This window comes from Nelusetta ayraudi, unplaced genomic scaffold (assembly GCF_046127955.1).
Source record: "Nelusetta ayraudi isolate G7.1 ecotype Tasmania unplaced genomic scaffold, CSIRO-AGI_Nayr_v1 ptg000135l, whole genome shotgun sequence".
NCBI lineage: Eukaryota > Metazoa > Chordata > Actinopteri > Tetraodontiformes > Monacanthidae > Nelusetta > Nelusetta ayraudi.
Window position 1 is genome coordinate 8,341,329 of NW_027466185.1, and position 13,592 is coordinate 8,354,920.

Here is a 13,592-nt window from a genome sequence, read left to right on the forward strand (position 1 = left end):
GCAGCAACGTGAGTCCCTTAGCGAAGATCTTTTTTTGGATGAGTTGATATTTTAAATGTTCCGTAACGGGCCTGCGATAAAATCAGCGCCTCTTAAAGGCGGCCCGTTGACTGATGAGCATTTTTCATATCAGTGTCCTTTGAAGTTGCCGCACCTTGTCTGAGGGAAGCCATTGTTTCCAACCTGCACGTCGACCCTATAGAATCCGGGTGGCAGCACGGGGAGCCGGCAGGTGATGTCTGTGGGCGTCCACTGTGCGATGACGCAGTCCTTCATGCCGACCCACACCGCGCTGTCATTGCTTTGTGCTCCTAAGTTGGAACCCTGTACGGTGAGCATGTGATGGGCTGCACAAACAAAAATAAGTGGGAGGGGAATGCAACTTTTGTCAGTGAGGGACAATTATCGTGACATCTTCTTTGACACATACCCCAGTGTGGACTGTCCTGCTTTGATGACAGAAATCACACAGTGTGACATGTCCGGCTGTTACCTCATGTCAAATCCTTGGTGTTTCACGTGTTTTAAATGGCAAGGGGCCGCAGGGCCGACATTAGACACGATAATAAACATTTTTGCAAACTCACGCCATTGACAAGCACGTGCAATGCTCCGAAAACACAACATGTCACTCAAACTCACTGTAATTACACTAGAAAATTAAAATTGCTCGATGAGAGCTGTTGAACATTCATAGAAAAAACTTGCGAGATGGTGCTACTATTGAAAAAAAGCTTACTGTTGATGAATTTGTTATACATTGTATTATATGTATTATTTTATAATGAAGCATCCATCCTTCCCATTTACACATGAGAACAAGATTCCAGCCTTTGTTGTCTGATTCAGGACAAAGACTATATACTATATACTACTATAAAGACTATATATTATATTTCAAGTTACATATACAAACAAACGCAACTTCCACTTCATCAGACTAAACCCACTGTGAAACCCATGATAGCAATTTTACGGCAATGATTGTTCATCGTGAGCATGAATGCTTGTTATATACGGAGAACTCTTGACTCACCAACCCCAGTCACAGAGTTGGGACTCAGACTGGTGATCTGAGGGGTGAGGTTGGCGTCATAGGTGAAGGAGGCGCTGGCCGTCTCACTCATGTTCCCCACCGTCACAGTCACGCTCTGCGATCCAGCAGCCCCCTGGAATAATAAACATTCATCTCTTGAACAAATAGTGATTTACTCAACACTTGGGGAAGGAAACCAAAGAACAAGGAATGTAACGTTTAGAAGAGGTGAAATGCAAGATTCAAGATTCAAGATTTTTATTTGCTATTTATTCGTGCACACACAGGAACTAATTTTGCAGCTGTTAAAGGAGTCAAGTCAAGTTAAAAAGACACATAAAGGGCACTCAATCTATTCAGAGTCAAGTTAAAACAAGATTAAAAGTAAAGTAAAGTATAAAGTAAAGTTTATCCAGACCCCATCAGACTGGGGTATAATATGAAGCGACATCATCCGTATGAAGAGCACCTGCGCTCTGTGGACTTACTGCCGGCGTTCTGCATTTCAGCTCAGTGTCACTGGCGTGAACCACGTGACAGTGTTGACCGCCGACAGAGACCGTGGAGTTGTCACTGAAGCCGAAGCCTTTGACTGTCAGCAACGTGCCTCCTGAGGGTAAAAGAAATAAAAACAAAACCAAAGTTTTTCTTGAGACAAATGACGACCGTCTGCTTCACTCTTCATTTTATCTACTTGATTGTGCAAGTCTGACCTGCCGTGCTGCCAGAGAGCGGAGAGAAGGAGGAAACAATCAGCTGGTAGGTGAAGTACAGCATGCTTCCACCTGAGTAGCGGGCGTTTCCCAGGGAGGGGAAGCGGACCATCACTGGGTAGGTGCCGGCGCTGGCGCTGCCAAGTCTGCACACCTGACTGGTGTCTGGAATACAGTTGACGCGTTCAGGCCGGCGACAGCCGCTGCACAGCAAACAGAACACTGGCTTACGATGAGGGGACGTCTGCTACTCACTGGAGACCTGCTCGACGTGGCACTCAGAGTCTCCCACGTGGATGGAGGCATTTTCATGGCCGAAGCCGGTTCCAGTGACGACCAGCAGAGTCCCCAGACCGTTGGATCCTGCAAAATCAAGTTGCTTAAGTATCCTGTACACTCCCAGTCAAAGGTTTGGACACACCTTATAAATTTAACGTCTTTGCTTTCATTCTCATGACTATTGACTTTTCAATTTATCACTTAATGCATCAAAACTATGTATGAACACACATGGCATTATGTAGGGAAATGATAAAAGTGTTAAATAACTCTAACGTGTTTTATATTTAAATTCCTCAAAATAGACATTGTTCATTAAAAGCATATTTAGAGTTATGTAGCGTGTTTTTCTTTGCTGCATAATTATATATATCTTGTTCATATATTTGATGTCTTCATTATCTATGTGCAGTGTAGAAAGAAAAAAAAGTCTGATTTTTCAGCTTTTCTTGCCATTTCTGTTAAGATGTTCTCCCATAATTCAGTTTTTTTTTTTTTAATAAATAAAATGACACAAATGTTTCTTTTGTTCCACTGAATTGCTAAGCAACTGTTTAGTGGAGTCAGATTTTGCAAGACACCTTGACTCGGGCTGATTCCAGTCACAACCGGAGTGGAGCCTTCTGACCATTCAAACGTGCAGTCACCAGTGCAGTTTGAGGGAATGCCATTAATGATCACCTCCACCTGTAAACACAATTCAACAACAAGACACTCAGACACATGTCTGTCGATCTATGTCCCATGTGACTGCCAGACATTTTTGTTGTCAAGCATCTGCTCACACACACACACACACACACACACACACACACACAAGCGCGCGCGACCACGTGCGCACAAAAATAGAGAAATGAATAAAAGTAGACTTGTTGTGCAGACTGAGACTTCTGGAACTCAACATGATACAAGAACACTACTAACACTCACATAATGCTGACGACCCAAAACCAGACACGTCTAAGGCACCGTGAATCACAGCCCCACCTGTGGTTTGTCCTCCAGGACACGGAAGAGATCTCCTGTTGCACTTCGCATTAGCAATCCTCCCTTGACCCTCTCCTTGGCTGAGAAATCCAAATTTTCACCAACAACGGATGAGCTATTGATCTGGAATGTGAACAATTTGGACTTTAGTCACTGCCGTCTTTGTGTGAGTGCGACATTTAATGGTCTGACAGGAGGTTTGGACAGTCAAAGGAACATTCAGCTCACGATGAAACTCAGAGACACGGAGGGTCAATCCCAAGCGGGAGAGGATACATTTCAGTTTAAATAAAAAAAAAAAGCTCTGCAGTGGCAAATGGGCTGAGGAGGGTTAACTGACACAAATGATCAATGTGAAGTAAAGACTTTGGAATAACATAGACAGAGAAATAGAATTGCATTGTGACCTGGATCAGAGGTTGGTCCCCAGGTCTGGTGAGCCACACCACCTTCCACTTGGGACGTCTACAGGTTCCCTGCCAGCTCACGCTGACCTGCCCCATCCCAGGGATTCCCTCCAGGGCGTACTTCAGGTCCTGCTCGCTGATGTTCACAGAGAGGCCTGAAGGGGGCACACCAATCGGGTCACTTCTGTTTCCGTAGACACTGGTTCTCTGCTCAATTTATCGCTCAACTTTATTGATTTTTTTTTACTTTGTCACTAATGGGTGGGGACGGCATGGGGGGGTTGTTGCAAATATTTTTCGCAGACACACGCAGACGGATGTGGTTTTGTCAATCTGCGTCACAGACGGCCAACTAATTATACTGTATTATTAAGACTCAGTCATGACAACTGATGGTACATGACAGATTGACAGACAAGTGAAAACAATCCCTGTTGCTCAAGAGATTCCTGGGATTTTTCCTCCATGAATGTTCTGGGCCCAAATGCATTTATTTATGTATTTATTTATTTGTATTTATTTTATAGACTCAAACCTTACCAGACAGTGTTTGACATGTCATCATTGCTGATTTTGATGTCTGCGTCTGTGAGTTAAAATGTAATGGTTTTGTCTCGTATGAACCATTGAAGACTGAAGTCGGTGTGTGTGATGAGCTCTCGTTGTCTTGCAGGCATGTTTTGAGGCATGTTGTCTAATTACCCTCATAAATACCATTTTAGTCCAGAGTAATAACTGCCTGTCAAAACTAGATGACAACGACGTGTATCAGGTGTCAGTCAGAGGTCACTGAAGGCTTTTAGCTTTGTGGTGAAAAACCGCACTGGGCGCTATTTTCCATCGCAGTAAAAACAACGCATGTCTGTGGGAGCTACCTTCCACCCCGCTTCCGTAAATCTCAGCGTCGAAGGTGCCGGTCAGAGGGGGCGTGGCTCTGTGCAGCCGAGTGATGTTGGCCTTTGTGGCTCCGTCCACGTATGAGGCCGTGTCCTCGCTGCCGTTGGACATCTGGGAATGCAGGAGAAGAAGAAAGACGAGTAAAGTTGGAACAATGGAATGATGTGTTGTTCGATTTTTTTCTTATTGAGTTTAACAGAATTTTACTGTGCAATTCTTTGTGTTGTACGCATTAAATTGTTCTCCATTGACCATTGTGTATTTTGTATGAACGTTTCAGAATTCTGACCCGAAAGTTAGATCAGACCAAATCACTTTTTTTTTTTTTTTTGGTGTCTATTTCCTTCCAAATAAAACCAGATTGGCTGATATTTTTCAGAATCTGGGAGACACTTTGACCGCATTGAGAACCTTAGTCATTCTGTGTGAGACAGGTGAGTCACAGTGCTGAGACTCAGTCAAAGTCTCAGTACAGTCTGCTCTAAGTTTGTTAACAATCATGTGTGTCCCATGAAGAAAAAACGAGAGCTGAGAAGTTCAATTGGCGCTCAGGCTTTCAAAACGCTAAAACAAAACTGCACTACAAATGTATAAGTTACCTCCATGAAGGTGATTTTCATCAGCGGGAAACCAAAGGCGCAGTCGGCTGGTGTGGTTCTGATCCTGTAGCTGATGGAATTGTTCGTCGAGGTTTTAGTGACAAGGATCGCGGGGAAAGAATGGCCGGAGCTCTCGAAGGGTGGAGGCCTTCTCTTGAGGAGAACAGCTGCAGGGAAACGGAGAATCAGAGTCGGTCTGAGATAACAGTTAACGATTCATAAGTCAATCAAAAAAAAAGAAAGGCAGAGGACACTGCGATATCTACATGTACATATCTACATATCTACAAAACAAAACAAATGCTGCGTAGAATCAACAAGAGAATACAATCTGATTGTATTGCTATCGAGCTATTTACCATTGCTATCCATGGTGGTGGCCATCTTTCCCATGTACACAACATCCACATAGAAATCTGCGCCAGAATCATCTTTGTACAGGTAAACCTCCAGCAGTTTGTAGCTGCTTCCAATGTAAACCATCTGCAGGGAACTTTGCATGTCCATGCATTTGTATCCCCATCTGCAGTCAAATCACAGCAGTTACAGGTGGAATCTTCTCGAGAATTGTTTAAAAAAAATAATTTAAAAAAATCTGATCATGGATTTGACTCACTTGTCACTCTTAGTGAAGACTGTGTTGACCTTTGCGATTTCTGTCAAGGTTCGTCCTTTCGCGTTGACGTATGAGAACTTCAAACCCACGTGATCTTTCAGCATTCCCTTGTACGCGAAGCAAAGCTGAAAGAAAAGGGGATTGCCAAATGCATTCGGATGGAAACGGAAGGGCACGGTTCAACAATGGCAGCTTGTCGCCTGTCAGTCTTTTGTCTCCGTTCGCGGAACATACTTCAGATGAACAGCGAGAGATGAACTCGGATTATTTACCATTGCATTCCTGTCCAGTGAAACGGCACCGTAGTAGTCGCCATTGTCTTTGGTGTACGAGTCCTTGAAGAGAACCTTGGCGTTCTTCAGCGACCACTCACCGCAGAAACCTGCATTCTTCACCGGAGTTCCGCTCTGGCCATCGCTAAACTGATGAGTGCAAAGACACCAGCGAACTGTAAGAATCTCCAGCCTCATTCAATCCTCAATTAATCCCCATCCCCTCCCCCACCACCAACCTGTGGGGCATTCTCAAAGTTGTTAAAGTATGCCACGTTAGTTCCTTCACTTTTCAGGATCTCTGTTGGACACTCGCCGCTCATCATCTCCTCCAAAGCAGAGTGCACCTGTTTATCACACAACATTTTTAGCATTCTCAAAATTTTTGACCAAGTACACTTAGTAAAATATGTCCTACTACACACCTCAGTCTCATTGGCGCTGACCGGTATGGGCTTTGTTGGCACTCCCCCCCAAAGCAGGGTAAAGGTCTCCATGTTGCTTCTCCCCTTTGTGAGCTCGGCAACAGTGATGTTGGTGTCAGAGCCATAAACGTCATAATGTAGAGGTTCAAAATCCCCTGAGGACCCCCAAACAAAAGGAATAATTTAAACTCTAGTGCAGCAGTGGAGCACCATACACTGACAAGAACATTTGAAAAATATTCATGGGACATGTCATTCTATGTGACAGAGCCTTAATGTGCATTTGAGGATTGCGTCATCCTAATTTACTTGATATTCATACAATAACATTTCTTTACCTCTGTCAGAGTTAAATTTGACTGTAAAGTGAGATCCTTTGTTGTCTTCCTGTTTGGTGACCTGGACTGAGTCGGGTTTGATCGACCAAAGGCTGTTTAAAGCTGCTTCCACTACATCTGCCGAGGCAGTGACTGGAATCATACCTGAGGGGAGAAAAGACAAAACTCACAGTCTAATGTTCTCGCAGGTGCAGTGGCATACAGTTTCTGGCTGTTGTTTGCTTGCTACTAAAGCTAAAAAGAAAAGGCCATGTATTCCAGACAGCAAATGTAGAGCTTGACAGTTCTTTTTATTTCTTTTTTTGCAATAAATGAATGAACAAATAAAAACATTACCAGTCATGGCGGCTCCATAGCCCAGACTGAAGAAGGTGTTTCCACAGAGATGGCTGGAACAGTCGCTGCTCACTGTGACCTTCTGAACCTCATTGACTGTAACACTGTTGGACAAGTTTTCAAGGGTAACGACCTGCACGGTTGTGACAAAGAGTGAAGAGGAGAATTAAGGAAGAATTTCACACTGAAGGCATCTTGTAGAAAACAGTTGTTCACTTTGTCACAGCTTCCCTCAAATCCCCCCAAACATTTTTCTTGGGGTCTCCATGAACAGTTTGGGAGGTCTTCAAAATATTTTGGAGAACGGAGGGTCTAGCAGATGATGGCAATTGTCTATAGCTGACTTTGTAGAGAGCAGGGACATTTCCCAGGGACATTTTTTAGGGGCTAAACTCTAAATAATGAAATTGAAATTGAAATTGAAATAATGATTGATAAATATCTTGGAGGGGAGAAATAATAACTAATAAGCTGGATGGCTACGCACCTGTTCCTCATCAAATACGTCATATTCAGCAACGAGGTTCTGTTCCTCATTCACGGCGTCTTCTGACTGGGTTTTTGTATATGAGCTCTCCCCCTTGAACAAGGCAATTTTGAAAGAAGCTGGGCCTCCATAGTCTTGATGCAACACTTCCATGTAGTAGCTACAAAAGAAAGAAGACATTTCATTTCATTGTCACAAGACCAATAGTTATTGTGAGCTCTGCACTCACGCTGAATTTTCTCTTAACAACCTATAAGGCACCCAGAGTTTCGTACATACTATTTTCCTGCTTCAAGCGGAATTTCCTCAGACTTTTGTGACGACCTTGAGAAGATACTGTTGGTGTAACTCGTCTGGTAAGCGATTAGAGCCTGGAGACAAAGTGTCATGTCACAAAAGCAGTTCTCACCAGTTAACACACTGGTATCACCTATTGGTGTCATGATTTATTTTTGTAGACGTGATATATAATATTATATTGACCTTATCTTCTGGGCGGCTGGAGTTACTGAGGTAGAGCTCACACCGGTCGTCACACTGGAGGTAAAGTGTGTAGTTTTCACTTGTCGGAGGAACAAAAAAGCCCCTGGTGCGGCTCGCAAAAAAACGGTTTTGGATGGGGAAAGTCTGGGGCATGTCGGTCCACAGCTCCAGGTATCCTGGTTTGCTGCTGTTATAGGTTAAGATGTCCGCCAGCCTGGAGGGTCTCATCTCATTCCACACCTCTGTCCTCAAGCCTCGACCACCTGGATTTGAGAGGGACATGAATGAAACTGCATGTCCGAAGATGACAATGGATCTTTATTACGAACGTCTTTCTTGTCAAATGTCACTGTAAGGCCTTTTGAGATGCCTCGAAACTTGTACTTCAAGGGAAAGAAAAACTATTTGCAAATGATTTGGAAGATTATCACACGGGACTATTACTGTCATTGGAGTTAATGCTTACAGACGTGTCGTTACAGTGTCAGACTGCTAATCCCACCTCGACAGACACTCATTTCAGTGCAAATAGCTGTAGTGGTTGGAATTGCATGCATGCTGATGCAACTATTCTTAAGTAGCCCTTTAAACCCTCTGATGTCTCTGTTTGCTTTCACTCGGCCCGGGATGAAAGTTCACCTTTAGTATTGTGGAGGACACCAAAAAAAAAATGGTATGTGCCTTTGTGTGTCAAAGCCTGTCAAGATATCATGTCATTACAGTACACATGATACCAAAGTGTTGTTACCAGCTCTGACGGCAGAACTCTCACAACAGAACGGAAAAATATTTCGAATTTTTCCTCCGGCGGTCATGCCGTCTGATTATCTCATTGTGTTAACGATATAATCAGACGGCGCCCCAAAAAAAATAGGCAACATGACAAGACGGAGACAAGCGTTGGTTGCGTGACATAAAGAGGCACAGAGACAAAAGGAGAGATGTTGTGTTGTCACCTGGGTACACTGTCATGTTGCTCTTCATATCCTGTTTGGCAGTCCTGCATGTAATCATGTCATCAGAGACACTCTCGACTCTGCAAGGCAGGCCTGCAGACAGGAAAGAACAGTGTTGTCATAGTTCATCTTAAATCTTCCATGTCCATGAAAAACACAGCAGCATAAGGCCAGACTGAAAGCAAATTAAAAGCAAATGGCCAACTGTTGTGACAAGACTTCATTGAAGGGGTTGGAACATTAAAAAGGAAGATTAAAAAGCCTTTGTAGTTTATGAGAAAGTATCCACTTTTTGACATATTATAACAACATACATACTACATACAGTTTTTTGTAAAACAAAACAAAACAAAACAAAACAAAAACATTTGAATGTTACTTATTTTTAATTTAATTTCATTGAAGATTATGAAACAGAAAAGATTTTTTGGCAAATTTGAATTTCAGAATTCTATAAGTGATTAATTTTATTTATTTTGATGCCATCTACAACAACTAGTGTCTTAGTGTGCTTTTTCTACTAACTCAGGTAAAGTGAATTATGCATTGATATTTTGATTGAAAACTTTGATAAAAATGAAAATATGTTGACAAATAGTTTCTGTTGACAATTCAAGGGACTTTCTTCAATCTTTCATAAGTCTGTCTACACAATGTCAAGGGAACAACACAATCCCATGACACCTGCTATTGTTTGTCAGTTTGCGTGCAGCAACCAAACGTCTTCCTTTTCTTAATATAGGTATGCGCGCCATTCTTTGGTGCTGAAAAGGATTATCACCATCGCGTGTCCTGAGGGCCTCAACGAGAGCTCTGTTTCATAGAAAAGCGACTCACTCGTCACAAGGAACGCTATGCACTGTGCGAGTGAACAACATCGGTAGGGGTTGTCATGGGTATGGGGACAAACAATGTTGTCCGAATTCTTTTGAACCTCCGTGCGATTACCTCCAACGAGGACCCGTGCCGGACGCTCAGTTTGGTCAAAGAAGTGGCCGTGGACGGTGAGCAGGGTGCCACCCATGACGCTGCCAGTGGAGGGGGTCACTCTCGTCACCTCTGAATTACAAAGATGAATGCATTAACAACAAATCGTGCTACAGGAAGTAATCCCGTTCACTGTGACAAGACTTCACCTGCAAATGTCTGAACCATGGCCTGAATGTTTGTGCCAAAAACCTTGAACACATCCTTGTTTGGTAAACTCCTACAGGAAAACAACAACATAAGTTGCAAAAATAAGTGTCACCATCATTGGTGGGACACAGTATTGGAATAGAGCAATGAAGCACATTAGTACAGCGTGAGCAAAAGCTTTTTAGAACCTCACAACTGATGTTTACCTTCCAAAATCAGCATCAAGAATGAAACTCAGATTTTGATGTCCTGTTTGAATATAAAGCAGAGAGGAAAAAGAATCAGAAATTCCTAATTATTAACAACAAGAGGCAGATTTAGCTGCTACCTAACCGTCTTACCGACATATGATCCTGTCATTTTACAGCTCATGTATCCCCAGTGAGAAGATTCGGAGTCCAGTTTTAACTGATACCTAAACATAGGTGCAAATAATTAATTACTGCATGACTACTTAACCTCATCAAATTTAAAAATCATTCTATCATTTTTAATTACAGGTCAATTAGGATACATCTATAAACACAAACACTGCACAGGTACTTACAGCTCATCTGAATTTGCCTTCAGCAACTCACATGGCATCCCGCCAATGTAGGATCTGGAAGTAAGAAAACAGATGGTTAAAAACAGAAAATGTATTGAAGAAGTTACCAAGTTGGACTACATTACAATAGCATATCACAACACAAAAGTGCAGGAATTCCTTGGCTAAAAAAACAATCTTAAAGTAACACAGACGCTTGTGAAAACTGGTCTTGGTTCCCTGCCAACCTATCAGCAGAAAACACACGTTCCTCATGAACAACATCTCACGACTTGTCCTGTGTTTGTGGACAATTTTGAGAATAAAGCAATTTTGTGTGTTAAAGTATCTGACATGTTCTACCAATTTTTACTTGCACAAACTTAAAGTTTGCCCTTGGGCTTTAAAGTTTCAGTTTTAGGAGTTTCCGTTTGATAATATTTCATAAGGTACAGTTAACTCAATTTAACAACCTAATGTAACCTAGTGCACTATGTCTTTACTTTATCTATGTACTTAAAACATAAACATCTGTCAAGCAAGTGACCTTGCTTGATTTCACTGGGAGTCACTCGTTTAAGTATTTTTTTTTTTTTTTTTTTTTTTTAGATTAAATAGATAATTTGAGCGGTTTATGTAGAAAAACAAACACAAGTCTTTTAAAAAGTCTATTTTTTGTTCCTTCATTCTTCTCTGGAAAATATAAATCATGCAAATAGATGTCTTTGTGGTTGCAGTTATTATTTCCTGAAGAAATGTACCAAAAGATGTAAGCTCAAAATATTATGTGTCTCATGTTATGCCATCAATTTCACACCTTAGAAATCGGACATTGAGGCCATTCGAGCTCGTTGCTGAGTTGCTTCCATACACATCAGTGTAGATCCGTCCCCGAATTGTCAACAAGGTGCCTGTGGTGATTTTCAGTCGTTGTCAACTTACCGAAGAAATGGAATCGATCAAAATTTTTAAAAAAATTAACGATTCAAAATAAAGAATCATACCTGGGGGGCCCGTGAATGGGCCTAAGGAGGCGATAATAGGTGTTCTCCACCAGACAGTCTAGGAGAGTTACAGTTAATTAAAAAAAAGAAAAGAAAAGATTTACAAGAAATAGTTCCAAACTTGTGACACGTGACGCTGCAGTGGTGCATTAACTGAAAACTTACATAGAACTTGCAATGGCCAGAGTTTAAATTTCCATTACATATTGCACTGTCAGGAAACGGAACGCCATCCACACTGACTCGGATCGAATAGCTATCCCTTGGCATGGTTCTGCAAAGCACACAATTAACATTAAAATTGTTATATTGAATTTTTATATGCCCGTGCTGTTGAGGTCACATGTACATGTTCAGTATATAATTATTTGTCAGCCAACTGAAAACAGAAAGAAAAAAAAAACCTGCCTGCTGTAACACATGATCTGGTTGCTGTGTGTTGAGTCTCTCTCCACATCACAGGGGACGGACAGGGTGCTGGACACCAGAGTCACAGTGTTACCAAAATGTTCATTTTCTGGATTCAACTGAAACTGTCGCTCCTGGGCAAAACCTGAAAAAAAGTTGGAAAAATTAATCATGAATCTAAAATTGTTTCAGTTATAATCAGATTTGAAGTGTGATTTGACTTTGAGTAAAGTTAGTTAGTAACATTCAACTTGTATACTCAATTCTTTACCTTCTCCAACAATGGTGATTCGGGTTGCTCCATTGCTGCTTCCTCGATGTGGCCAAATGTAGCTAACCCGCTGAGCATCTGAAAGACACATTAAAAAAATAAATTAAATAAATGAAAATATAAACTATTGCACAATGCATTTCGTTTTGATCTATTCCATATTTGTTGTCCTTCAAATGTATTTACTTACAGCAGCAACACCAAAGTGTGAGGAGAAGCACGACTGGCTTCACTTGGGAACCCATCCTGGAGACTTCCCAAAAGTCCCTCCTGCTTCTGTTGGATTTAGTTGGTGATGGCCCAGCTAAGTGTAAAATACTTGTCTGAAACATTAAAATACAGAAAGGGTTATTTCAAATACGAGTTAACTTTCTGTTATAATGCAATCTTTCATATGTGAGAGTCTTATAAAACAGATCAATCCACTGGCAAAGTGCCCAGGAAAAAAACACCTTTGATAAAATCAATAGATCAGTAAATAGATAATTGTCAGATAAAGGAAAGCATTCAAAATAAACTAGTCACTTTTACACCACGATTGCCAGAAAAATGGAGAGTTACAGGAATGAACTACCATTGAAAATCTTCAAAAATTGTTCTCTAAATATTTCTCACCCGTTGAAGAGTTAGTGTGTTGAGTGTCTCAGGTCCAGCAAGATAGAAACAGCGTGTGCGTGCAGAGAATATATAGCTTGCCTGTGTTTGTTCCGCCCCTCACCTGCAGCCCTAAGGAGGAGAATGGGAGGATCAAGCTGGAGTCTATCCAATCCAGATAGTCTTCACAATGTCTCCCAATGTTGCTCAATCACAATACCGATTAATCAATTTGGCAATTTCTCGATGTCAGTAGATGAGGTCAAATAGCAAAATGATGCCGAAGTGTTGTGAATCATTCTCTATCATTTGTTCACATGTCGCATAATTTAAAATTCTTGAGCACAACCAGACTCCTACTTTTTTGGAGGAATCCTTTTGCAGTGCCTAATTGTTGATTGGAATTTTAGTTAAGCAATTTTAAAATATATACATTTATTTGGCTCTCCTTTCTTTGTTGTATAAGCTGAAAGACTTTAAAGAACATTTTGACTTGATTGCGGCAAAGGCTGAGCACATTTTCAAGAATGGGGAACTTTACTGAGATAAAATTAGTGTATGACATCACTTACAATGAGGTTGTGACTCGGTGACTCTACTTTTGGCCTGTGTCAGCTCTGACTAACACAGAGGCAAAATAACAGGGATGTAAATAAATGAAAATCAAACTCAGCCACACTGCGCTCTCTATTTTTTTTTCTTTTTTTAAAAAAACAAACAAAAACAAACTCTTTCTTTGAAAATGTATTTGTTATGTAAAAATACTAAACTCAGTGGATAATTTGTACTGTCCAAACCACGTTATTATTCCTCTTTGGTTG

At 41.4% G+C, this 13,592-nt stretch overlaps 1 protein-coding gene across 1 annotated transcript in view; it reads right to left on the bottom strand.

The window, feature by feature from the left end:
• LOC142905148 (fibrocystin-L-like) overlaps window positions 1–12,881 on the bottom strand; it is a 34,798-nt gene extending 21,917 nt beyond the window's left edge. Inside the window, exons 1-33 of the mRNA XM_076051658.1 lie at window positions 12,793–12,881; window positions 12,368–12,500; window positions 12,178–12,255; window positions 11,907–12,051; window positions 11,664–11,772; window positions 11,499–11,556; window positions 11,312–11,405; window positions 10,516–10,569; window positions 10,310–10,383; window positions 10,175–10,217; window positions 9,968–10,038; window positions 9,780–9,890; window positions 8,832–8,924; window positions 7,876–8,138; window positions 7,672–7,763; window positions 7,393–7,552; window positions 6,906–7,038; window positions 6,570–6,713; window positions 6,232–6,386; window positions 6,046–6,153; window positions 5,807–5,956; window positions 5,535–5,659; window positions 5,278–5,441; window positions 4,919–5,085; window positions 4,298–4,430; window positions 3,423–3,577; window positions 3,016–3,138; window positions 2,610–2,715; window positions 2,005–2,112; window positions 1,750–1,914; window positions 1,525–1,646; window positions 1,037–1,169; window positions 155–347 (exon numbers count right to left, since the gene is read on the bottom strand). Coding sequence (XP_075907773.1) covers window positions 155–347; window positions 1,037–1,169; window positions 1,525–1,646; window positions 1,750–1,914; window positions 2,005–2,112; window positions 2,610–2,715; window positions 3,016–3,138; window positions 3,423–3,577; window positions 4,298–4,430; window positions 4,919–5,085; window positions 5,278–5,441; window positions 5,535–5,659; window positions 5,807–5,956; window positions 6,046–6,153; window positions 6,232–6,386; window positions 6,570–6,713; window positions 6,906–7,038; window positions 7,393–7,552; window positions 7,672–7,763; window positions 7,876–8,138; window positions 8,832–8,924; window positions 9,780–9,890; window positions 9,968–10,038; window positions 10,175–10,217; window positions 10,310–10,383; window positions 10,516–10,569; window positions 11,312–11,405; window positions 11,499–11,556; window positions 11,664–11,772; window positions 11,907–12,051; window positions 12,178–12,255; window positions 12,368–12,422 — 3,884 coding nt within the window. The 5' untranslated portion in view covers window positions 12,423–12,500; window positions 12,793–12,881. The remainder of the gene's footprint in view (window positions 1–154; window positions 348–1,036; window positions 1,170–1,524; window positions 1,647–1,749; window positions 1,915–2,004; window positions 2,113–2,609; window positions 2,716–3,015; window positions 3,139–3,422; window positions 3,578–4,297; window positions 4,431–4,918; window positions 5,086–5,277; window positions 5,442–5,534; window positions 5,660–5,806; window positions 5,957–6,045; window positions 6,154–6,231; window positions 6,387–6,569; window positions 6,714–6,905; window positions 7,039–7,392; window positions 7,553–7,671; window positions 7,764–7,875; window positions 8,139–8,831; window positions 8,925–9,779; window positions 9,891–9,967; window positions 10,039–10,174; window positions 10,218–10,309; window positions 10,384–10,515; window positions 10,570–11,311; window positions 11,406–11,498; window positions 11,557–11,663; window positions 11,773–11,906; window positions 12,052–12,177; window positions 12,256–12,367; window positions 12,501–12,792) is intronic.
• Between the last annotated feature and the right edge of the window lie 711 nt (window positions 12,882–13,592).